The sequence below is a fragment of the Canis lupus genome, chromosome 32 (genome assembly GCF_003254725.2).
Source record: "Canis lupus dingo isolate Sandy chromosome 32, ASM325472v2, whole genome shotgun sequence".
NCBI classification, from domain to species: domain Eukaryota; kingdom Metazoa; phylum Chordata; class Mammalia; order Carnivora; family Canidae; genus Canis; species Canis lupus.
In genome coordinates, this window is record NC_064274.1 from 6808145 (window position 1) to 6833766 (window position 25622).

The window sequence follows — 25622 nt, forward strand, 5'->3', positions numbered from 1 at the left end:
GCCAGATGCAAAGCAAAAAATAAAAGCAGCAAGAAACTACATGTTAGTCAGGCAATTGTTTTCAAGTGTAGCTGGGATTTTAAAAGAAAAACACACATTCACAACAAAACAGGGAGGGAGGCAGGAGAAAAATCAATATGAAAACCTAACTCAAAGCATAAAAAAAAAATGCCATTCAAGTGTCAAGAATTAAGGGGAAAGGGCTAGTTCCTGTAAGTAGGTAAGGAAAGAAGACATTGGGGGGGGGACAAAAGGTAATTGGGTAAATAAGTGATTTTGAAGCATTAATAGTATTCATGCTACTATTAGATCTATAAACATTGCTAGAAGCTCCCCTTTCTAGATTTTAATAGAGCCACAAAAATCATATTAGTCCCATATGAGGCTTAGAAACATATAATCAGAGAATATTAGAGACCAACCAGTCTAATTCCCACCTTTTACCATTGAGAAAACCAACCCAGAGAAATAAAGCAGCTTGCTGAGGTCCATATAACTAGCTGGTGACTCTGTTAGGGCTGAATCAGGCCTCCTAATTCCTAGGCCAGTGTTTGCTATACTACATCATGTTGCTTACCCTGGAGTCCTGAGATTTTCAAAAAAAAATTTTAAGCCATCAAAAATGGCTTTTTTTGTCAAGTGAATTTTCATAGAAACTCCAAGTGGAATTCCTACTAATCTGGTCTCCCTTTCACCCCTTTACTCCTACCTGTAAATATTCCTTTAAAACTGCAAGCCACTGGGCAGCCCGGGTGGCTCAGCAGTTTAGTGCCACCTTCAGCCCAGGGTGCGATCCTGGAGACCCAGGATCGAGTCCCATGTCGGACTCCTGGCATGGAACCTGCTTCTCCCTCTGCCTGTGTCTCTGCCTCTCTCTCTCTGTCTCTCTCATGAATAAATAAATAAAATATTAAAAAAAAAAAAAGTACAAGCCACTGTCCCCAGTCAACATAAGATACATAACATAAGATAAGCTTTAATGAAGAAAAATCACTCCTTAATTTGTTACTGAATTTGTTTTTCTTTTCTTAAAGCAGCAGACTGCTAGATCAAAGTGTAACAAAAGTCTTTCAATGTTTTTACATCTTCCCAGAAAGAGAGATCAACCCAAGGACATAAAGAATAACTATTCTCTTTTCCCGATGTAGAGGGTGTCCCACTTCAGTACCCTGAGAGACAGCATGCTTGAATTAAAAAGGTGCTTCAGAGTTCTAACACCATGTTGGCCATTAACTAGTCATGTAATTCTAAGAAATTCAAGCTCTAAGTCTTAAAACTCTGGCTTGTCACTTGACCTCTCTGCTTCTCAGTTTTTCTAGCCATTGCCTGCTTTGCCCTATGTCACAGACTTTTTAAAAGTAGTGGAAACTCCACAAGAGTAGGGAACTTAATCTGTTCTGTTTACCAATAAACAAATACGTAGAATAAAGACAGGCACTCCTGGTAAATTCCCAATAAACAATTGTCAAAGGAAAAAAAGAGAACAGTTAAATTCAAACGCAATCTATTCTGATTAAGTATTAATCAAAAGTACAAGAGACAAAAGCATACATACTGATTTTTTTTTAGTTTTATGATTTTATATTTACTCTTGCTGCAGTGAAAAATAAAAAAGGCCTTGTCAATTTTATCAGTAATCTGTTGTATTTAATTAATTCACTTTTAAAATAACCTGTTGTATTTTAAAATGGGCTAACTTTGTTGTATTTAAACAGCTTTGGTTGTATTTAAAAATGGGTTAACTTTGTTATCAGTGAAGACCACTGATTACTTATGAAAATGGACTTTTTACTTAAGAACATGATGGCTATCTGGGGATCCAGATATTTAAGTTTCTACATGAAATAGTAAAAGACAGTAAGATGTCACATTTTATGTCACTAAACATTTAGTAATTTTAATTAAATTAAATAATAAAAATATTTAATTATCTTCACAGTCCCCATGACCTACAACTTCATATACCTTTGGTCATCCTCTAATATCTAAGTTGTCCAAATAAATTGTATTCTGAACACTCTTTATTGTGCGGATAGAAGACACAGTAAACCTAGAATAATGATTCGGAATAGAATATTAAAAAAAAGAGTACTTTTTCTAAGAATGTTTTATAATATTAACCAAATCACCCAAAAAGTTGTTCCCACTACTTTAGTTACAGTTTGTTGGATGAATCAAATTGTAGTAGTTTCAAGAATAGATGTACATGTGTAAGGGAAGTTTGAGTAATGAGAAATAAGGAGAAATCTCCATAGAGAGTTTAAATTAATTTATATTTAAAATATAATCTTTTTGACCAGATTAAAGTGATGATTAAAAAAAAATAGATCATAAATACCACTTCCAAGAATATAAAGAGAAACTAATAAAACAATATGTTATCTAGTTTTATTATAGCAGATTAAGGTCTCTTACCCCATATAACTAAAACTACCAATCTGAATAGAAATATACAAATATTCCTACTTAATCTGGACCATATCACTCACATGGGGATAATATTGTTGAGCTGGAACTCTTGGCATCTGTGTGTGGCCAGCCATTGGTCCAGGCCTGCCCTTGGGCAGCTGCTGCCTCTCATAAGGAATTTTGGGTGATTCCTGTCCTGGTACAGGTTGTCCTTGTGCTCTACAAAGCCTGTCACGAAGCTGTACAATATTTGGCTATAACAAGCAATGGAAGAAAATAAAGCAAAATGTTAGAATTCACCCAACTATATGACAGCATGTTGCTTTTCTTCAAGTAAGCTTAATCAGTCATATGCTCCTTGTTCATATGCTATGTCCTTTATAATAGACCCTGGCACATCAGTTTCTGATATTCAAGATTGATACCAAAGGTCCATGATACACAGTTACACTTGTCATTTAACTGAGGCAGGAATTTGAATTATGCCCACCACATAGTAATACACAAGATCAATGTTACTTAACATCTCTGCTCTTTTCTGTTTTTAGGTAGTCGAGTAATGCTTATAAATCATAAAAATAGTTTAAAAATACAACTTTGTTTCTTTATAGAGAAAAAAGGCTCCCCAAAGGAATCAACTGCTAAAGATGGCGATGGGAAAATGGCAATCTGAAGAGGAAAGGAAAATTAAAAAAAAAAAAAAAAAAAAAAGAGATCTATCATTATACAGATCAATAAGTGTGAGTTGACCACATACATGTTCTAGGTATTAACAAACAAAAAAAAGTAATGTTAAAATATTTTGGAAAGAATAGATTTTAATATCTTTAAAAATCATACATTTCTAAAAATTTACTATAGGTTTATGGGGACCCCGGGTGGCTCAGTGGTTTAGCGCCGCCTTCAGCCCAGGGCCTGAGGGTCCCACATCAGGCTCCCTGCATGGAGCCTACTTCTCCCTCTGCCTGTGTCTCCACTTCTCTCTGTGTGTCTCTATGAATAAATGGGTAAAAATCTTAAAAAAAAAACAATTTTAGGGAACCCTGGGTGGCGCAGCGGTTTGGCGCCTGCCTTTGGCCCAGGGCGCAATCCTGGAGACCCGGGATTGAATCCCATGTTGGGCTCCCGGTGCATGGAGCCTGCTTCTCCCTCTGCCTATGTCTCTGTCTCTCTCTCTGTGACTATCATAAATAAATAAAAAATTTTAAAAAATTAAAAAAAAAAACAATTTTATTATAGGTTTAAAGCTGTCATTTAAACTTTTAGGTATACTTTATTGTCTATTAGGGAGGAAGATTAGATATTATAATGATATCACAAAATGTCAGAACATACTCCCTAGAAAATACTAAGTAAGGGTCTACTGAGATACATAAAAGACAGCAACTTCACTTAAACATTTAAGGAATGTTCTTTAAAAGTCCAAAGAAGGGATGCCTGGGTGGCTCAGTGGTTGAGTGTCTGCCTTTGGCTCAGGTCGTGATCCTGGGGTCCTGGGATGGAGTCCCGCATCAGGCTCACCACAGGGAGCCTGCTTCTCCCTCTCCCTATGTCTCTGCTTCTCTCTCTGTGTCTTTCATGAATGAATTAAAAAAAAAAAAGTCCAAAGAAACATGAAGAATACTGTATAGAAAAAGTACATGGCTATAAAGTATTGAAAATGAAGAGTTTAATCCTAAGGCTAGAAGATCTAAAGGTTTTAGATTAAGTTACTCTTAACATAAGGGGTCTTATAACTCAACAGAGTCTTAAGTAAAACAGAATAAAACTATTATGCTAAAGTCATCATAAAGTCTATGTTTCTATTCTACCTAATATTCTCATAAACAATTTAGAAAGATATGACATATAAGTATGTTCAAAACCAACTAGAGAGTCATACCTCCATAATCCTGGAACACAGATAGAAGTATTTTTACTCAATGAAATTACTAAAGGAAATTTATTGATAATTCCCTAGAACAGACAAAATACTGAAAACAATTAACTAAAAAAATTCATTAAAAACAAAATAAAATTTATAATAACAAGTACAGAAATAAGAAAGTATCTTCAAGGCTCAATATTAAGCTCTGTCAGATACACAATACAGATATAAATACCCTACTTGTGGAAAATCGTCCTCAAATCCCACCCTGATTTCCACCCATACCCCTTATTAAATTTAGGTTGCCCTCTTCTGTGCTGCCACAGCCCTACTCTATCACAGTATGTAGCACTTTTGGAATCCTATGTTTACTTGTCTGTATTCAAACTCCCTCAGGAAAAGAATACTGGCAATTGTGTGCATCACTGTATAGTCAGTCACTTACTGAATTCCATTGCATTGAAAAAGCCATTTTAATGGACACTAAATAAGGATACTAAATTAGAAATATAATTCTCTCTGCTTTGAGTACTTTAAAAATATACTTGTCCCAGGGCTCCTGGGTGGCTCAGTTGGTTAAGTGTCTGACTCTTGATTTCAGCTCAGGTCATAATCTTAAGAGTTGTGGGACGGAGCCCCATGTCAGGCTCCACACCGGACATGGAGCCTGCTTAAGATTCTCTTCCTCTCTCCCTCTGCCCCTCCCTGCCCATTCTTTCCCCTAACACACACACACACACACACACACACACACACACACACACACACACAATATGAGACTGGAATGGTATAGAATGAACTTCTTCACTAACATCTATGTTTAGCATGACATTTTAAAACAAGCCCTTTGTTTGGTTAAGTATTAATATTTATAGCTTTTCAACACAGAACATTCCTACAAAAAATCTTGTACGAAGAATCAGCATTTGACTTAAGAAACAAAAAGCTGGTCCTTTTCTCATTTATTTTCCTCAAATACTATGACCCTTAATACTGAGGGATCTATCATACTAACAAGAGTATCCTATTTTTCTGATACAGTCTGGCTACACCTAAACTGATCCTTGAACAATTAATTGTCAGCAACATTCACCTATAGTCATAGGACAGAAATTCAACTGTTCCAAAACATTTTGCCTACCATATGTTTATGTTTAATACTGAGTGCTACCTATCAGAATCACCTTATTCACACATTAAAAGAAGAAAAATGGTCAATTCTAATTACCTGGTTGGTGTTTTCAGGAAGAAAAGCCAAGGCTGCAGCAATACTGCCTTGGGCTGCCAACAAATTGGCATACTGACTCATCTTCTCAGCCAAAAGAACACCTACAGTATTGGTGTCCATAGCTTGGGTGAGTTGCACAGCTTTTCGCAGGATGACAACTTTCTCAATAAGATCCTAAATGAGAAAAAGAAAGAGAAAAGGAGAACCAGACAGATATCAAAATGTGTATAAAAGAAAACAGGAAAATATAAAGAGTTATACTAAGGTTTCTAAAACCTATCAAAAGTACATCATATTATCCTCTTTTTAAAAAACATCTGCAACAGCTCACCATGATTTAGGTAAACTGAAAAAGTAAGGAGGAGAAGGTCTCTTACTCATGGATAGCGCATAGGTTACCACCTTCTCCTAAATGTCCTTAAACTTCCAGATACTTGTCTTGTGAGCTGAAGTAGGCAAATATCAAAAGTGCAAGTGATAGGCAGATCATCTGAAGGCAGAGGCTAGGTTCCAGTATGTATAAAACGAACTGTGACTAAAAGCATCATACTACTTACACTATAAAAACAGTAGGTACTATGAGGTCACCTCTAATGAGCTTACTATTTCAACCCAAAGTTTCTCATATTGCTCTTCAATACCAATTATTTCAACAATGGGGAGCTTAAAGTACTAAACACAAGAATATTCTACCTATCTGCCCTTCAGAGGTACATAGATCCAGAAGTGTGAAACAAATGTTTTTTCTCACAAGCGCTTAGAAGGAAAGCCTTGATTTCCTACCAGATTTTTAATTTCAGTGGAGTGATCTTTAAAGTTACTACTCTACTGAGAAAATTTCTTTCCAGAGAGAAAAAGAAATACACTCGAATGAAATGAGACTCTGCTGATTAAATGCTTAAAAAAAACCCTAAATATATAGTTACTCAGTACTTGAAAGGAGTCCCCGTATTTCTTTACTTCCTCTCTTGCCCAAGTTTTAGTGCTACATGGGCTTCTATTTACCTCTACTTTCCTTTTCCTTTAACCGTGAATATCTTAATCTATCCTCTATTGGTACTGGGGATGCCTCTCATTCATTTACCCCATATTGCTTCTTTCCTTACCCAAGGCAGATAGGATCACCAGGGGCAGCAAAAGAGAAGCACGAGGAAAAAGAAGTAAATTCTAGGGCTGTTTTTTTTTTTAATTAATTAATTTATTTATTTATTGGGGGGGAGGGCAGAGACACGGGCAGAGGGATAAGCAGGCTCCATGCAGGGAGTCCGACGTGGAACTTGATCCCTGGTGTCCAGGATCACGCCCTGGGCTGAAGGCGGCGCCAAACGGCTAAGCCACTGGGGCTGCCCCTAGGGCTGTCTTCATGTTCTTGCTACCTACTTCCCCCAGTAAACTAACAAATTATTCACAAACTGATTTCACAAACAGTTATGACCCACTATACCATCATCTCATACTTTGCCTCTCTGTTTACATAGCTACCAAGACACATAAATAACCCAGCAAAAGAACTTCTAAAACATAGAGAACTATGGTAAAAGCAGTGAACTTCTGGAACAAACCAATTCCTAGAATATAAGTAAGGTGAAAGACAACACTAGAAAAGAAACACATTTTGTTTCAAAGATACTAACCTGAAGGGACAATGGATTGCTTCCATCTTGAGCTTTAGTCCAACATGCAACTAGTTTCTCTACATTCCCTGCACAAATATAGCAGAGACATGCCTGAGTCTGCAGGAGGCTATCACCTTCACTTTCAAGCCTGGTTCCCAAAAGATCTAGAGATCAGGAGGAAAACAAAATAAGATTATACTTATATACTTATATATACTTATACTTATTATAAGATTAAAGCAATCTATATATGAAGTTGTAAGTAGGCCAATAGTATTTACAGAAGTATGAATTAAACTTCACAACCAATGAGTAGCAGAGAGAAAAACCACTGTTTTATAAATGCTCAGTAAATATTTATTTGTTAAAAGAATGGAAATGACTAAATGTATATAAAAAATGACTTCACAAGATTCTATATAACTAGCTACAGAATTTCCATTAATTATATTAAAAAATAATAAATGGGAATAATATTTGAGCAGAAAAATCCTAATGAACATTTAATTCCACTTCATCATATCTGATGTTTGTGTAAGTAGTAGACTAAAATATGGCATATTTGGAATGAACATGGTAGGCAGGACTACTATAAATTACTTATGATGATAAAATTAATACCTTATAACTTTCATATTCTCATAATATTTTCAAGGTAGCAAATGGTTGGTTGTTTTTATACTTGTGGCCTAAAGATTCTGTTGTTACAAATAAGGAGTATAATTCCTTAGCCAGTCTAGTCATGGCCTTTAATGATAATTTGTAATTTCCATTCAAATGCTATAATTACTAATTTTATTAAACATTTATTTATTTATTTATTTATAGATTCATTTATAGATTTATTCATTTATTTATTCATGAGAGAAACAGAGAGAGGCAGAAACATATGCAGAGGGAGGAGAAGCAGGCTCAATGCAGGAGCCCGATGCAGGACTCAATCCTGGAACTCTGGGATCACGTCCTGAGCTGAAGGCAGATGGCTCAACTGCAGGCTCAATGCAGGAGCCCGATGCAGGACTCAATCCTGGAACTCTGGGATCATGTCCTGAGCTGAAGGCAGATGGCTCAACTGCCATCCAGGCAACCCGAGAACTTCTTTTTCTTATCTGTGATTAGTTGGTTTGCAAAAATTTCTAATGCTGTCAGTAATTTTATTTAAAATATACTATGCCATTAACATAATATAAATATAAGCCTCATTTTCTTACCACAAAGGGCTGAAAACTCATCTGGTTTAGCATAAGTCAATACTGCAGCTAAAGCCTCTCTCCAATTTTTAAGGTCACAAGACTCAACAATTTCTTTCCAGTTCTTCATTACCACTGCAGTAATTAGCTTAAGAAGGGAAAATAAAGGGAGAATTAAAAGCCTTTGGTATATTACTAAAAATTAGCTCTGACTAATCAACCATATCATTCAAAACTACTATTCACAGTATTTCATATAGAATAAAGCAGCAGCAAAGTGAAGTATAACCTTGAGCCAACTCACATAAAAGATGGTTATTATTTTTCCTCAAAAAAACCAAACAAACGTATTTTATACATAGGCTGGGAAGGAAAAGTATAGGATATTATCAAAACATTTAACAGGAAAACATGACTTGGTCTGATGGATCAGGAAAAATGTTCTGACTACATGTGAGATATGAAGTCAGAATTAACTTCATCAAGAAGAAAACAGGTTGGGAAACAGGAAGATGGCAGAGGATTAGGAGGACTTCATGCTTACCTGGTCCCATGAATACAACTAAACAACTATCCAATTGTCTTAAATATCCCAGAAGTTGAAAATGAGTCAAGGAACTCTCTCTCTCACACACACATACATGGATATAAAATATAATAATATATATAAATAATGAGGAGGAGAGGAGAAAAGAATGGGTTCAAACTTAAAAATTAATATCAACTTCACATAGATTGCTATAGGCAGAAGAGGCTATATACAAACCTAATGGTAAAGATAGACCAAAAACCGCTAAAAAACATGCAAGGAATAAAAAGAAAGAGATCCAAATATATCACTAAAAAAAAAAAAAAAAAAAAAATCAGCAAAATGTAAAAGATAAGATCAGAGAAAATCTCCAGAAACAACCATAAAGCAAGTAATAAACTGGCAATAAATACTTATCTATTAATAATTACTTTGAATATAAACGGGCTAAATGCTCCAATTAAAAGACATATGGTATCAGAATGGATAAAAAAACCAAGACCCATCTATATGCTGCTTACAAGAGACTCATTTTAGACCGAAAGGCACCTGCAGATTGAAAGTGAGGGGGTGGAGAAACATCTGTCACACAAATGGACGTCAAGTCGGAATAGCAATACTTCTATCAGACAAACTAGACTTTAAGACAAAGACTGTAACAGGAGACAAAGGAGACACTATATAATAATAAAGAGGACAATCCAACAAGAAGATATAACAATTGTAAATATTTATGCACCCAACATGGGAGTGCCCAAATATATAAAACAATTAATAACAAACATAAAAGAACTAACTGATAATAACACAAAAATAGGGGTAACCTGGGTGGCTCACTTGGTTGAGCATCTGCCTTTGGCTCAGGTCATGATCTCAGGGACCTGGGATTGAGCCCTGTGTTGGGCTCCCTGCTCAGCAGTGTTTCTCACTCTCCCTCTGTCCCTTCCCCACTGCTTGTGTACTTACGCTTTCTTAAGTAAATAAAATCTTAAAAAAAAAAAAACTCCACAAAAATAGTAGGGGACTTTAATAACCTACTTACATCAATGGAAGATCTAAGCAGAAAATCAACAAGGAAACAATGGCTTTGAATGACACACTGGATCAGATAGACTTAACAGATATATTCAGAACATTCCATCCTAGAATAGCAGAATATATTCTTTTCAAATGCACATGGAACACAGAATAGATCATATATTTGGTCACAAAACAGTCTTCAAAAAAAAAAAAAAAAAAGAATGAAGTCACACTACATACTTTTTCTGATCACAATGCTATTAAACTAGAAGTCAGCCATAAGAGAAAATCTGGAAAGATCACAAATATGTGGAGGTTAAATAACATGCTACTAAACAACGAATAGGTCAACCAGGAAATAAAAGAATGAAAAAAGTACATGGAAACAAATGAAAATGAAAACACAATGGTCCAAAACCTTTGGGATGCAGCAAAGTGGTTCTAAGAGGGAAGTATATAGCAATACAGCAAGAAAGCAAGAAAAAGCAAGAAGCAAGAAAAATCTCCAACGACTTAACCTTACACCTAAAGAAACTAGCAAAAGAACAAATGAAGCTTAAAGTCAGCAGAAGGAAGGAAATAATAAAGATTAGAGAAGAAATAAATTATATAGAAACTAAAAAAAGCATTAGAACAGATCAATGAAACCAGGAGCTAGTTCTTTGAAAAAATTAATAAAACTGATAAACCTCTAGTAACCTCAGACTTACCAAAAAGAAAAGAGGAAGGACTCAAGTAAATAAAATCACAAATGAGAGAGAATAATAACTAACATCACAGAAATACAAACAATTATAAGAGATTATAAAAAAACTATATGCCAACAAACTGGACAATCTAGAAGAAATAGGTAAATACCTAGAAACATAAATTACCAAAACTGAAACAAGAAGAAACAGAAAAATAGAAAATTTGAACAGACCAATAACCAGCAATGAAATTGAATCAGTAATAAAAAAACTCCCAAAATACAAAAGTCCAGGACCAGATGGGTTTATAGGCAAATTCTACCAAACATTTATTTTATTTTATTTTTAAAGATTTTATTTATTTACCCATGAGAGAGAGAGAGAGAGAGAGAGAGGCAGAGACACAGGCAGAGGGAGAAGCAGGCTCCATGCAGGAAGCCTGACATGGGACTTGCTCCTGGGTCTCCAGGACCACACCCCGGGCCGAAGGCAGGCGCTCAACTGCTGAGCCACCCAGGGATCCCTTTACCAAACATTTAAAGAAGAGTTAATACTGGGGCACCTGGTTGGGCATCTGCCTTCGGATCAGGTCATGATCCTGGAGCTCTGGGATTGAGCCCTATGATGGACTCCCTGCTGAGCTGGGAGTCTGCTTCTCCCTCTCCCTTTGCCCCTCCCCCTGCACCTTCTCTCACTCACTTTCTCTCAAATAAATAAATAAAATCTTAAAGAGAAAAAAAAAAAAAAGGTTAATACCTATTCTCAAACCACTCCAAAACAGAAAATTCCAAATTCATTCTATGAGGCCAGTATTACCCTGATACCAAAACCAGACAAAGACAGCACAAAAAAAGAACTATAGGCCAATATCTCTGATAAACATAGATACAAAAATCCTCAACAGAATACCAGCAAACTGAATCCAACAATACATTTAAAAAAACCAATCATCATGATCAGGTAGAATTTATTTCTGGGTTGCAATAGTGGCTTAATATTTGCAAATCAACCAATGTGATATATCACATCAACAAGAGATAGCATATGAACCATGTGATCCTTTTAAAGGATGCAGAAAAAAGCATTTGCCAAAGTACATCCATTCATGATAAAAAGTCTCAACAAAGTAGGTTTAGAGGGAACACACCTCAACATAAGGCCATCCAAACTGGCAAGAAAGAAGTCAAACTTTCACTATTTGCAGATGACATGATACTCTATGTAGAAAACCCAAAAAATTGCTCCACTAAAGAATTGCTCGAACTGATAGAGGAATTTAGTAAAGCCACAGGATATAAAATCAATGTAGAGAAACCTGTAGCCTTTCTATATACTAATAATGAGGCAGTAAAAAGAGAAAAGAGAAATTAAGAAAGAGAAATTAAGGGGTCAATCCCATTCACAATTGTACCAAAAATGATTAAGATACCTAGGAATAAACCTAACCAAAGAAGTTAAAGACCTATACTCTGAAAACTGATGAAAGAAACTGAAGATGACACAAAGAAAAGGAAAGATATTCCATTCTCATGGGTTGGAAGAACAAATATTATTAAAATATCTACACTATCCAAAACAATCTATACATTTAATGTAATCCCTAACAAAATACCAAGGGCATTTTCCAAAGATGTAGAACAACAATCCTAAAATCCACGGAAGACCCTGAATAGCCAAAGCAAGCTTGAAAAAGAAAAGGAAAGCTGGAGGCATCACAATTCTGGATTTCAAGTTATATTACAAAGCTGTAGTGATCAAGATAGTATGCTACTAGCATAAGAACACAGAGATCAATAGAACAGAACAGAAAACCCAGAAATGAACCTACAACTATATGGTCAACTAATCTTTGACAAAGCAAGAAAGAATATCCAATGGGGAAAAAACTAGTCTCTTCAACAAATGGTGGTGGGAAAATTGGACAGCCACATGTGGAAGAATGACACTAGACCACTTTCTCAAACCATACACAAAAATAAATTCAAAATGGTTGAAAGACCTAAACGCAAGACAGGAAACCATAAAAATCCTAGAGAAGAACACAAGCATTAACCTCTTCTATAACAGCCGTAGCAACTTCTTTCTAGATATGTCTCCTGAAGCAAGGGAAACAAAAGCAAAAACAAATTATTGGGACTTCATCAAAATAAAAAGTTTCTGCACAGCGAAGTACAATCAACAAAACTAAAAGGCAACTGATGGAATGGGAGAAGATATTTACAAGTGACATATCTGAATAAGGGTTAGTATCCAAAATATATAAATAACATAAAATTCAGCCACAAAAAACAAATAATCCAGTTAAAAAATGGGCATAAGACATGAATAGATATTTTTCCAAAGAAGACATAGACACATGAAAAGATGCTCAACATCACTCATCATCAGGGAAATACAAATATAAACTACAATGATGTATCAGCTCACACCTGTCAGAATGACTAAAATAAAAAACACAGGAAACAACAGATGTTGGCAAGGGTACGGAGAAAGGAGAACCCTCTTTCACTGTTAGTGGAAATACAAACTGGTGTAGCCACTCTGGAAAACAATGTGGTGGTTCTTCAGAAAGTTAAAAATAGACTATTCTATGATCTAGCAATTGCACTAATAGGTATTTACCCAAAGGATACAAAAATACTGATTTGAAGGGATATATATGCACACTGATGTTTACAGCAGCATTATCAACAATAGCCAAATTATGGAAAGAGGCCAAATGTCCATCGACTGATGAATGGATAAAGAAGATGTAATAAATACATACAATGGAATATTACTCTACCATAAAAAAAATGAAATTTTGCCATTTGCAATGATGTGGATGGAGCCAGAGAGTATTATGCTAAGCAAAATAAGTCATTCAAAGAAAGAGAAGTACCATAAGATTTCACTCCTATGTGGAATTTAAGAAACAAAACAAATAATCAAAGGAGAGAAAAAAAGATAAAGGAGCACACCAGGAAAGACACTCAACTACAGAGAACAAACTGATGGTTACCAAAAGGAAGGTGGATGGGGAGATGGGTGAGATAGATGAAGGGGATGGATGGGATTAAGGAGTGCATTTGCTGGGATGAGCATGGAGTATGAATCGAATTTCTGAATCTACATTGTATACCTGAAACTAATATAATACCTTATGTTAACTAACTGGAATTTAAATTAAAAAAAGAAAAGAAAAGAAAAGAAAAGAAAAAACCCAATATTCCAGAGCAACAGAACACTGGGTGCAAAGTTCCAAGGGAGAAAGGCACAGAGAATGTGCAAGCAACTGAAAGGCAGCAAGTGTGGCTGAAAAATAACAGAGGGAGTGACATGAGATAAAGCAGGGGAGACTGACAGCAATCAATGCTGACAGGACTGAACACTGAGAAAACTTTTATGGAAAGACATTTAATAACATTAAGCAGGGCTTAAAAGTGTTCAGACTCTGCAGCAAAAATTCCATTTCTAGGACATACAGCCTCATTAAACAAGTAGAAATCACACAAAATCCTTAGGTACTACAAAGATGTTTATCACTATCTTATCTATATTAGGAAAATCTTAGGAATTATCTAAACATCCCCCAAATAAGAGAAATGATGTATCCTTACTACAAAACATTATATAGCAATTAAATATTTTTATAAGAATCTTTAATGATATGGTAAACCATTTATAATGTAAGTGGCAATATCTATAAGCAAAACAACATACATATTATACACACATATGGTCCTGATTGTTTTTTTTTTTTTTTTTTTAAGATTTTATTTATTCATGAGAGACACAGAAAGAGAGAGGCAGAGACACAGGCAGAGGGAGAAGCAGGCTCCATGCAGGGAGCCCAATGTGGAACTCGATCCCAAGACTCCAGGATCACGCCTTGAGCCAAAGGCAGACACTCAATGCTGAGTCACCCAGGCATCCCAATGGTTCTGTTTTTAATAATTCTACAAATACATAGAAAGAGGTACAAAAGAGTATGCACCAATTTGACTGAAGAATTAGAATTTTATTTTTATTTTTTTTAAAAAACATTTTATTTATTTATTCATGAGAAAAACAGAGAGAGAGGCAGAAACACAAGCAGAGGGAGAAGCAGGTTCCATGCAGGGAGCTGGACGTGGGACTCGATCCAGGGTCTCCAGGATCATGCCCTGGGCTGAAGGCGGTGCTAAACCGCTGAGCCACCCGGGCTACCCAGAATTAGAATTTTAAAATTAAATTTTTTATCTTTAAATTTTTCTATCTTCTAACTTTTCTATGATAAAAATATGAAAAGTACTTTTCATTTAAAAAGTTCTATACACAAAGTCCAAAAAATAAAAATAATAACAATGCCAAACTATCAGCAGTAACTATTTCTGATTTAAGGAATTATGAGTAGGTTTTTGTTCTTTACTGTTTTCTGTATTTCAATTATCTTAGGTAAGAATGAATTGCTTTTATAATCAGATAAATGTTATAGTTTATCTATTTTTAAAATAACCTACCCTGGTAATTTTGCTTTGGGATTTTGCAAAGTATTTTTTCTGGGTTTGAGCCAAGAGTTCTTGTCCACCTGCTATGGCCAATATAATGGCATCAGCCATGCGGTTATCATGTAAACAAAGGTCAACAGCACTTTCAAAGTTACCCGTCAGCAAAGCTTGAGTAATTAAACCATCAATATCTGCAATAAGGAAATAATAACACTCAAATTAAATAGAGTTTTTGTTACAATAAAAAAATCCTATACATATCAATTATTACATGTACACACAAAGGAGAAAACAATGCTAATTTCTGAATATTACTAGTAGATTAATTTCTAACACAAGTTTTTGAGGTCTATGGAAATATACTGAAATGTATGTAAGTAAAATCAGGTAAAATAACACATTTTTCAACTGCTTAAGCTAGAATAACAGAGATCATTATCTCTGTTTTTAATCACATAGATGTTAGAACAAACCTCTATCTCCAAGAGACTGATTACATATACTAAATAACCGAGTTCTTTTTTTCAATCCTCCACCACTTGCAAGAATACATTTGTAACTTTAACTTAGGAACTATTTGCTTTCAAACAGTCAAAAATCAAAATGAAATAGGTAGGTATTTACCGCCACTGATGGAGATGTTAAATGTTCCTCCTGCTGATGGTAGAAATTCAGATTCTTGTTTTCCTTCTTTAATGCACTAAAGAGATGGGAAGGGTAGCAAGTTAGCCAGAATGAAACTGTGGAATAATTTACTGGCAAAACAAGATTTATATATGATTATTCACCTACTGACTAGATAACATGCCAAATTATTCCAGAAAAGTTCTCAGATCTAAGACTTTCCTGAGATTTAACTCCCATCATAAAATCATAAGTAAAATACAAAGTCATCAGGAATAATGTTAAAAAAAACTTTAAGTTTCCATATCTAATACTGGTAGCTCAGAAATTACTAAAGAATCTTTGTTTCCATAGATACTTCAAGTAAGAATAGCTTGAAACATGCAAAATACACATTTTAAATTTTACCGTATTTGGACTTTAAAACAACCCTGCTGCTATACATTTAAAATTTTCTACATGTCTAAAAATTTCTGTCCATTAAGTTTAGTTCTAAGGTCTTTTAACCGAATCGGTCAAAATTGAAAAAAAATCACTTGGTGCCCCTGTACAAATGCTAAATAAAAGACTGTATGAATACACTAAAATTCAATTACAGATTTTGTATTCTCTTAAATTAGTCCTATATTAGCAGCAATAGCAGGTTGGTCTGGTAAAAAGATATACAGTTCTGTTATAAACCCCTGAGATTATAAGACTGAGTAAAAAGAAATTCTCTATTTTCTTTCTTTAGAAGAAAAGAAACATAAGGAAGGCATATTGCTGGCAAAAAGTTTAAGTGCTCCCTTTTATGCATAAAAATTCACAAAAAGACAAAAATAAAATATATCAGAGATTACAGAGAAACTTTTAAAGAAAAACATAGCTGTCTTGCATGAGATAAAATATCTATATTTTGTGCTTATGTTACCTATACATCTGAACGTAAGCACCTAGTTCAAAGTCAGGGGCATTTTTGGATTGGGGAATTTTAGTGCAGGGCACAGTATAGCATTATCTGTAAATAATGCTTAATTAGTTAATACTGACCATTATAGGAGAATAATCATAACCTTAATTCTTTCCTTAACTAAAGAGAAGCATTTTAGAATTTTCTTTTTTAGAATCCGATACTGATCTGATTATATTCACTAACTTACAAAAATGACTTTTTCTTAACTCATAATTTTTCAAATTTGTCTTCTAAGAAACAATGAATAAACCCTTATTCATAAACTTCTTTTTTTTTATTTTTTATTTTTTTATTTTTTTTTATTATTTTTTTTTAATTTTTATAAACCCTTATTCATAAACTTCTAAAATATAAGTCTGAAAAACAGTTTATTATATGTTGAGTATTTTCAATGTGTAAACTACTATGTCTGAAAAACAGCATCTTCAAAGTAAAGGGGAAGATTTCACCTCCTTAAAATTCTTTCAAATACTCTGAAAGTACACATTAGTGACTACCATTTTGTTAAATACATGTTATTCTGATCTATTAATTCATAAGTGTATTTCCAAATGGTCCTCTATTTGATAATACATAGTCTAGTTGTACATAAATGAAAAGTACATTTCTTCAGTGTATCCTACAAATCTGTATAGGTATTCTCAAAATTGGTTCAAATTTTTATAAAGATTTTATTCATATTCTTTATTCTCAGGTTAAATAAATGTTAGAAGATTCACTTCTATGGAACGTGTTTTTTAATAATTATCTTGCAAAAGTCTAAATTTACTGATGAATTATCCTTATAACTTAGTAAAGGATTGCAAGAAATATTCTACAGTCAGGGTTATCTCCATATCAGAAAGAACAAGAAAAAGTCAAAGATGAGACGAGAAACAAGAACTTGTTGATTAATTTTCCAAGATGAAATACAATTAGAAAGCAAGAAAAGTGCAGAATTATTTAGTAATGATTAAAATAAAAAAACCCAGAAAAACAAAAGGAAAAAAATTAATGATAGAACTCTGTGTTCAAGGACTCTTTTTAACTAGTTATAAAAATTGCCAACTACCACTCATGACATGTTTATCATGACAATCAGTAAATCATGATAATCAGTTTATTTAGTGAAAAATTCTATCCTTGGATTCAAAGTTCAAGACTAATCTACAAGCCTTTGCCACTGATAGTGGGCTCTAAATATTAATGTGTCAAGAAAAAAAACATTAACTTTACATGCAACGTATCGTGTATTTCTCAGTAAAATTTTTCATTTTAACATGCTGATATCTATCTGTCCAAATTAAGTCAATCTCACATCAACTGTTAATTTTATTTTTATTTTATTTTTTTTTCAACTGTTAATTTTAAAACCTATAATCCAGAAGCTAGATCAGAGAACTAAAGATTTCATAGATGATATTTCTGTCAATCTAGTATATAGACTCATACCTCCAAAATCTCTAAGAAAACAATATATTCCAACTTCATTTTGGAACAAGTAGTCAAGCAAATTTTCCACAGTTCAATGAGAGATAAACAAATATCACATATTTTCCCAATGTAATTAAAAAGGAAAAAAACAAGTACCTCTCCCAAGAGCTGCTCTTCAGCAGCAGGGCTCTCCTCCCCATCATTCTGTGCTACTTGGTCAGAGTCTTTAAGAGCCTTTGGTACACAAAACAATTACAAGGGAAGTTGAAGAATGTAGCATTAAGAGTATTAGTGAACAGGAAGACAAAAGACCCAACCAACAACATTCAGAGCTAGTTTAATCATAAGAAGTAATGCCAAGTAAATTTATTTAAGAAACACTATCAGAGGAAAAGCAAAGAGCCATTACTGATAAGATCTTCCCTTTTTTTCCTATCAAATGTCCCTCAGGCCAAAGATCTTAACCTTAAGTATCTGAGCAGTCATTGATGTTGTTTTTCCTCTTTTGCAAAATTTAAATATCATCAAGAGAAAGGAATGCTCTACCAGCTAAACTTTCACTATTTTAAAATGAGAATTCACTTACTAAAATATCTACAATCATTATTTATTTTTATACTGTAAAGCAATAAACAGACAGATTTCTTAAATTACATTTCCTTCTCTGTTATGACCTACACCAAATTTTTGGAAGGTATCTATTTTAAAGGCCTTCTTACCACCTCGGGTCCATCCACTTTGTTCAAGGCCAAAGCAATCTGAAATAAAAACAACAATTCACCATGGAATTCTATTTCAAGGCATACAGCAAATGCTTACCTCTTTCTCCATTTTCTATTTCCTTTCCTTTTTTTTTTTTTAAGATTTTATTTATTTGAAAGAGAGAGAGAGCGCATGCGCTCGAACAGGGGGATGGGCAGAGGGAGAAGCAGACTCCCTGCTGAGTAGGGAGCCCAAAGCAGGGGCTCCATCCCAGGACCCTGAGATCATGACCTGAGCCAAAGACAAAGCACTCAACCGACTGAGCCACCTGGGTGCCCCTCTTCCACTTTTAAATAACTATAAGTAATTTTTAAAAATTTCTTCAAGTACTCACTACCAAAAGAACGACTATTAGAAGTATTCTGACAATCAGATTCTATTCAGTATTCAGTATTAGGTATTCAGTAAAGCTTTTTATATTAATTTCTTACAAATCTAAAAGGGTTATAGCACCAAGACATTTAGACTAATAATGAAATTAAATATAAAAAAACCTAAAGGAATGAACAAAGACACACAGCCAATAAACAGTATAAACAGTAGGGCTGTGATGTGACAGCACTGCTCCGAGTGTGCAATATCTAAGCTGTACGAGGTAGGTGGCAACCCTGCAATGCTATAGAAAACTCTAGTCACTTTCAAAGAACAACAAAGTGCTAATATAAATTACACAAAGAATCTAAAATACTTCCTTCAAGGTTTCCAAAGTCAGTGTTTCTTGTGCTGTTCATGTCAGTATTGTGTATGTGGGGGGTGCCTCTAACAGTTGCTTCGTTTTCTTTCCCCCAGGGCCTTCTAAAAATCTAAGTATTATTTCCACTGTTTGAAGTTGATAGCCTCTTATCTTCTAAGGCCCGATTTTATCCAGATATGACACAGCTCTTTTTTTTTTTTTTTTTAAAGATTTTATTTATTCATGAGAGAGAGAGAGAGACAGAGGCAGAGGGAGAAGCAGGTTCCATGCACCGGGAGCCCGATGTGGGATTCGATCCTGGGTCTCCAGGATCGCGCCCTGGGCCAAAGGCAGGCGCCAAACCGCTGCGCCACCCAGGGATCCCTGACACAGCTCTTTTAAATCACGTTTTAAATCAAGGTGTTTCTTGCAGCTTTTATATCCAGGTATAAGGTGGAATTACATATTTAATAATCTGTATTTGGAACTTTGGCAACCAAACACAATTTCTTATTAAAAATTTATTGACTGATTTGAGATTACCTGTATAGAAGTTTATAAAAAGAACACTTATACATAAATATTTTACTTGCATAAGCACAGCCTTTTAACTTTCCCAGAAATTTACCTTCTTTCCTAGGTCTTCTTTTCTGTATCCTAGAAGTTCAAGGTATTTTCCCCGAGAATCATCCTCAAAGTTTACCTTTAAAGAAGACATAACCTTGAAGTAAAGATCTGCATTTAAATTCTTAATTACTTGACCAAATTCCAACTAGAATTATTAAAAACTATAAAAAATAAAGTCTATTAAAGTATACTATTATCAACTAAAGCTTTCTCTATCTACTATATAGAAGGCTTACTGTAAAAAAGAATCCTCAAAATAGTTTTAATAGGTTACTTTTTAAAATAGTAAGTATACTAGTAATTAATTATCCTTGTTGAATAAAGCTTACTTTTATTTTATTTTTAAAGTAAGCTCTATGTCTACTGTGCGGCTTGAACTCATGACCCCGAGAGTCAAATGCTCTGACTGAACCAGCCAGGCACCCCAAAGCTTACTTTTAACACACACACACACACACATATATATATATTTTAAAGATTTTATTTATTCATGAGAGACACAGAGAGAGAGAGAGGCAGAGACACAGGCAGAGGGAGAAGCAGCAGGGAGCCTGATGTGGGACTCGATCCTGGGACTCCAGAATCACGCCCTGGGCCAAAGGCAGGCGCCAAACTGCTGAGCCACTCAAGGATCCCCTAATGTATATTTTTTATAAATACAAACTAACTCATGTCCAATGGTTATATTCATGCAAAATGCAACACTGTGAAACACTTGATGTCCTAAAACTCTTTCCCAAAATTAGTATTTACAAGATATAAAATTCTGTAATTTTATAATTTAACCTTATTGTATTCAAGATCTCTTTGGAAAATTCAGTATCAAGAAACAGACATTCCAGTGGAGGCAAAATAACCAACCAGAAAACTCTATTTCCTATTGTCATAAATATAATTCGGTAAGAGGAAGGAGAAAGGCCTCCAATTTCCCTCCCCTATAACTCTTCCTTCTTTTCCTATTTTCCTTAACTGGATCTACTACAGGAATTAAATATTGTTTTTATTATACTAAGCTCTATGTTATAATTTTAAAATAGGTCTGCCAAATGTTTAATCTCTCTCACTTAAATACAATCATTACATCTTTTTTTTTCTTATTTAAGTACTTCATAATAGGCTTTTCAAAGCAGAGAGGGAAGAACTCTTGATATAAAAATACGGTTGTGTGTTCTTCGTAAGCTAGCTTTCTTTCTTTCTTTTTCAAAGATTTTATTTATTCATGAGAAACACACAGAGAGAGGCAGAGACATAGGCAGAGGAAGAAGCAGGCTCCCTGCGGGAGGCCTAATGTAAGACTTGATCCTTGAGTCCCTAGGATCATGACCTGAGCCAAAGACAGATGTTCAACCACTGAGCCATCCACTTACCCCTCTTTGTAAGTTTTCTTTAATTTCATCTTGAAGCTCCTGAAATCACAATCTTGCAATAACTTTCTTTTTTTAAGATTTTACTTATTCATTCATGAGAGACACAGAGAGAGACAGAGAGGCAGAGACACAGGCAGAGGGAGAAGCAGACTCTATGCAGGCAGCCCGATGCAGACTCAACCCTGGGCCTCCAGGACCACGCCCTGGGCCAAAGGTGGTGCTAAACTGCCAAGCCACCAGGGCTGCCCTAATAACTTCTTTAATAAGAACAGATTGAGAAAATCATGGGACTAGTTAAATTTGCAGATAATCTCAACTTTACCTTCAAAAAGGACCACACATGTTTTTCAAATTCAGTCTGAGAAGCATCGATTTTTTTCTGACAATAACTGACAAATCCTTGTGACTGCACGACTTGCTGCAGTTGGTCCGATCGGCTGAGGAATTCCTTTTCTGTTACAACCTGGCTAATGAACACATGGTGTTGCTGCTGCTGCTGCTCAGCTCCCTGCTGGGACTGTATCTTGACATTCTCAAAGGTAACCAGTTTGCCTCCAAACTATGAAAGAAAAAAAATGAACAGTTAATTTGAACACAAGGATAAGGCCTAAAAGCATGCTCCTGAAAAACCTGTTAAAGGAAAGAACTAAGACCTTAATAATCACTTTGGGTAAAATTAGCTGATACAGACGCCCATACTCCACAATCTGACCCCAGCCTTCAATTATCATTTTTCTTCATACCACCTATCTTCTAGATAAAATGTACTATTCACTGTGCCCCAAATTTCTCACCTACTTGCTTTTACTAACTTCCACATATGCAATGTTAACTTCTCTTCAAAGCCCAGGCAAATGCCACCTCCTCCACCTCAGTTGCCCTCAATATAATACAGACCTCTTTTGATTCAACTATTTGCTATTCAAGTATTTGCCTCACCTTCTGTTCTCAGCTCTAAGTTTTAAAGGGCAGTAGAATATGCCCCTCCAAAATACGCCATTTGGCATAAGGATTATTTTGAGCTAAGGACTACTTGGAACACAGCAGGAAAGAAGGGCACCCTGACCTCTGCTTTTCTTCCTTTTGAAAACTGGAGATGAAACTCCCATGTGAGAGCTGCCCTCTCTATACCAGGGTGAAAGAAACATTTTTATCATAGAGATGAGAGAAATCTGTACAAACAGACCTTGTTTAAATAACAATTACCTTCCTTTAGTCTAAATATTTTAGTCACCTTTCCACAAGTGCCATTCTTCATTCAACCTAGTATATAAGCCACTTGTTTATGTCTCCATTTCACAATGGCGGCCCAGGTATACATTAAAATCTGTCTGTTTTTCTCCTGTTAATTTGTTTTATATCAATTTACTTCTCAGGTCCACGTGAAAATCCTCAGAGGGCAGATGCAAAGTTCTGCCTTCCCTATACTAACAAGGATTGTGGTTCTGTATCTACTTTATTCTTGTATCTCCTATAGTACCTAGTATTTGCCTTGTATATAGCAAGTAAACAGTTAATTCTGATTAATAAATGTATACAAATAAAAGTAGGTAAAGAAGGAAACACAGGACCAAATCTGGTTCTTTACACTCAGTGATTTTTGTATGAGGATTATTGTTTTTATGTAAACTTATTTTTTTAAAAGTCTAAGTTTTTGTTATGTCAGGCACTGTAGGAAATACCAACAAAACCTTACCACTCTCCTTAAGGAATTTAACATGAGAATAAAACTGAATACAATATGCATTTGTGAGTTCTAGATGAGATGCAGGTAATACCACACTTGATAAGAACTTCACAGAAGGGTAAAACTGCTAGGTTTCCCCAAGTTTTAGGGAGGTTGGTAAAAATTGCACCCCCCAGAAGCAAGACCTAAAGGTTTCACAAGAGGATTGGGGTTATTCATTTACTTGGTTCTATGTCATAATATTATAATATTACATAATTATAAAAATGTAAGTGCTACGTTAATTGAATTTAAATAAAAAATATATAAAATTTTTTAAAAAGGCACATAAAAAATAATATAAGTGCTGCTTGGTAGTCATCATTTTTTCAAACAAACCAAAAAACAAATATGGAAAACTTAAATATTGGTACTGAACACAATAAAAATATTTTTAAAGTCTTAACAATAAAAAAATAATGTAATTTACAAAAATTGGTAGAAATAAAAAATTTGGAAAGAAGAAAATTGGAAAAACTGGAATGGAGTATACAAATGCACTAATTTAATATTACATAGAAGAGTTTCAATTAATACCATATGAAGTTGGTATATCAAGACATGGATGTTTAGGTGAATTATTTACATTTATAAAGATAATCACAAAACCAATACAAACTTCTAAGACTTCAATGGTAAACTAAAGATATTTGAGGGGGACACTGACATTCTACCTCTCATGTCCACAGAGAGGGCATTTTCTTTGTACTCTGTAAGAGGAACTAGCAGAGGAAGAACACTTCTGGCCTTTCTCTGTCCTTCACACTGTCCTGGGAGAGGACTGACTGACATTCTTCAGGAAAGAAATGCAGCATGCTTACATCAGCTCTTCAGGGCTTCTTTTTATTTTTTATTTTATTTTATTTTAAAGATTTTTATTTATTCATGAGAGACACAAAGAGAGAGGCAGAGACACAGGCAAAGGGAGAAGCAGGCTCCATGCAGGGAGCCCGATGTGGGATTCAATCCAGGACTCCAGGATCATGCCCTGGGCCGAAGGCAGGCGCTAAACAACCACTGAACCACCCAGGGATTCCCCAGGGCTTCTTTTTATATCTGTCTTCCCACATGGAGAAACAGTCCATATGGATAAGCTGCCTGCACCTTCAAGGAAAGCTCTACAGCACCTAGATTTGTCAGTAACTAGGTTAGTAAGGCTGCCTAATACAGAAGCGAAGCTAAAAAATGATAATTAAATCAGATCCTGAGGATATAGAGGCAAACAAAACAGCCCAGCTCTCACAGAGTCTACGTTCTACTTTCTTACAAAGTCTACTATGGTTGGACATCTAAACTGTAGCCTCTAATCTAGCTTACGGCAGCACTAAAGGTGATATTTTGATTTTCCATCTCTCTTACTTGGTTCTAAACTCATATGGGGAAGAAAACAGTGTTATTTATTGTCTTTATAATACTCCAATACTAGTGAGTGGAGAAGAAATGGAGAAGGGGAAGATGTTCACTACTCATTCCAAAGATAAATATATTTGTCAGGCACCAGTAGGCATTGGAAATGTACCTATAAACTAGACAGTCTGTCCTCAAGAAGCTTTTATCTGGGGGGATCCTTTCTGTACACTTTAGTTTTATTTTAAACCTTGTACATATACAATTTTATAGTAATAATTGTCTTAATTACTTAAGGAAGGAAGGAACTAACTGGATGGTTAGTATTCAGTAAAAAAAAAAAAAAAGTGGAAACTCATAAACAAAGGAAAAGATATACAAAGGCAGGAGGACAAATAGTAAAGAAAACTAAACAGGAGGGATGAGAAGATTAATTAAATACCGAGAATGGATTTACGAGTGACATAATAAAAGGCCTATTTTAGGAAGACCAATCTAGAGATGTAGTATAGATTGGAGGGAGAATAGACAGGCAATAGACATGTAATCATATTAACAGTTTAGTGTGAAAAGATGAAGAACTAGGCAGAGTAATATAATTTACAAGCAATGTAAAAGAAAGAATTACATCTGAGAGATATGTGAAGAGCAGTATTTGGACCTGAGGAATGAATATAAGAGGTTGAAAGAAAAGTTCTGAGCCTAATAGAAGAATGGTAACAAGAATGCAATAGTAACTGCAGAGATCATTCATTCAGTTTCAGATAAAGTGAATATACAGAATTCTATGATAGGTATAAATTGTTATGATGATAGGGAAGCTGAATAATTTATTTTATTTTTATTTTTAAGTATTTCTCCAAAGGCGACATATAAATGACCAATATATACATGAAAAGATGCTCCATATCACTAATCGAGGAAAATGCAGATCAAACCACAATGAGATATCATTTCACATCCATAAGGATGACTGTTATCTAAAAAAACAATATAACGTGTTACTGAGGATATAGAAATTAGAACCTGTGTGTACTGCTAATGGGAATGTAAAATGGTATAGCCACTGTGGGAAATGGTATGGAAATTCCTCAAAATATTAAAAATAGAATTA

At 34.8% G+C, this 25622-nt stretch overlaps 1 protein-coding gene across 24 annotated transcripts in view; it reads right to left on the reverse strand.

Annotated features, from left to right (window-relative positions):
- The window catches only part of SEC31A (SEC31 homolog A, COPII coat complex component), a 79733-nt gene that overhangs the window by 25715 nt on the left and 28396 nt on the right, over window positions 1-25622 (reverse strand). For 17 of the 24 annotated variants that reach the window (XM_049104992.1, XM_025426204.3, XM_049104989.1 and 14 more), the window contains exons 11-20: window positions 21758-21994; window positions 20070-20144; window positions 18726-18764; window positions 18163-18240; window positions 15642-15717; window positions 15030-15208; window positions 8332-8458; window positions 7139-7284; window positions 5505-5678; window positions 2490-2663 (exon numbers count right to left, since the gene is read on the reverse strand). In XM_049104992.1, the coding sequence (XP_048960949.1) occupies window positions 2490-2663; window positions 5505-5678; window positions 7139-7284; window positions 8332-8458; window positions 15030-15208; window positions 15642-15717; window positions 18163-18240; window positions 18726-18764; window positions 20070-20144; window positions 21758-21994 (1305 nt within the window). The remainder of the gene's footprint in view (window positions 1-2489; window positions 2664-5504; window positions 5679-7138; window positions 7285-8331; window positions 8459-15029; window positions 15209-15641; window positions 15718-18162; window positions 18241-18725; window positions 18765-20069; window positions 20145-21757; window positions 21995-25622) is intronic. The other 7 variants (XM_049104993.1, XM_035709674.2, XM_035709673.2 and 4 more) reach the window with 1 other exon arrangement.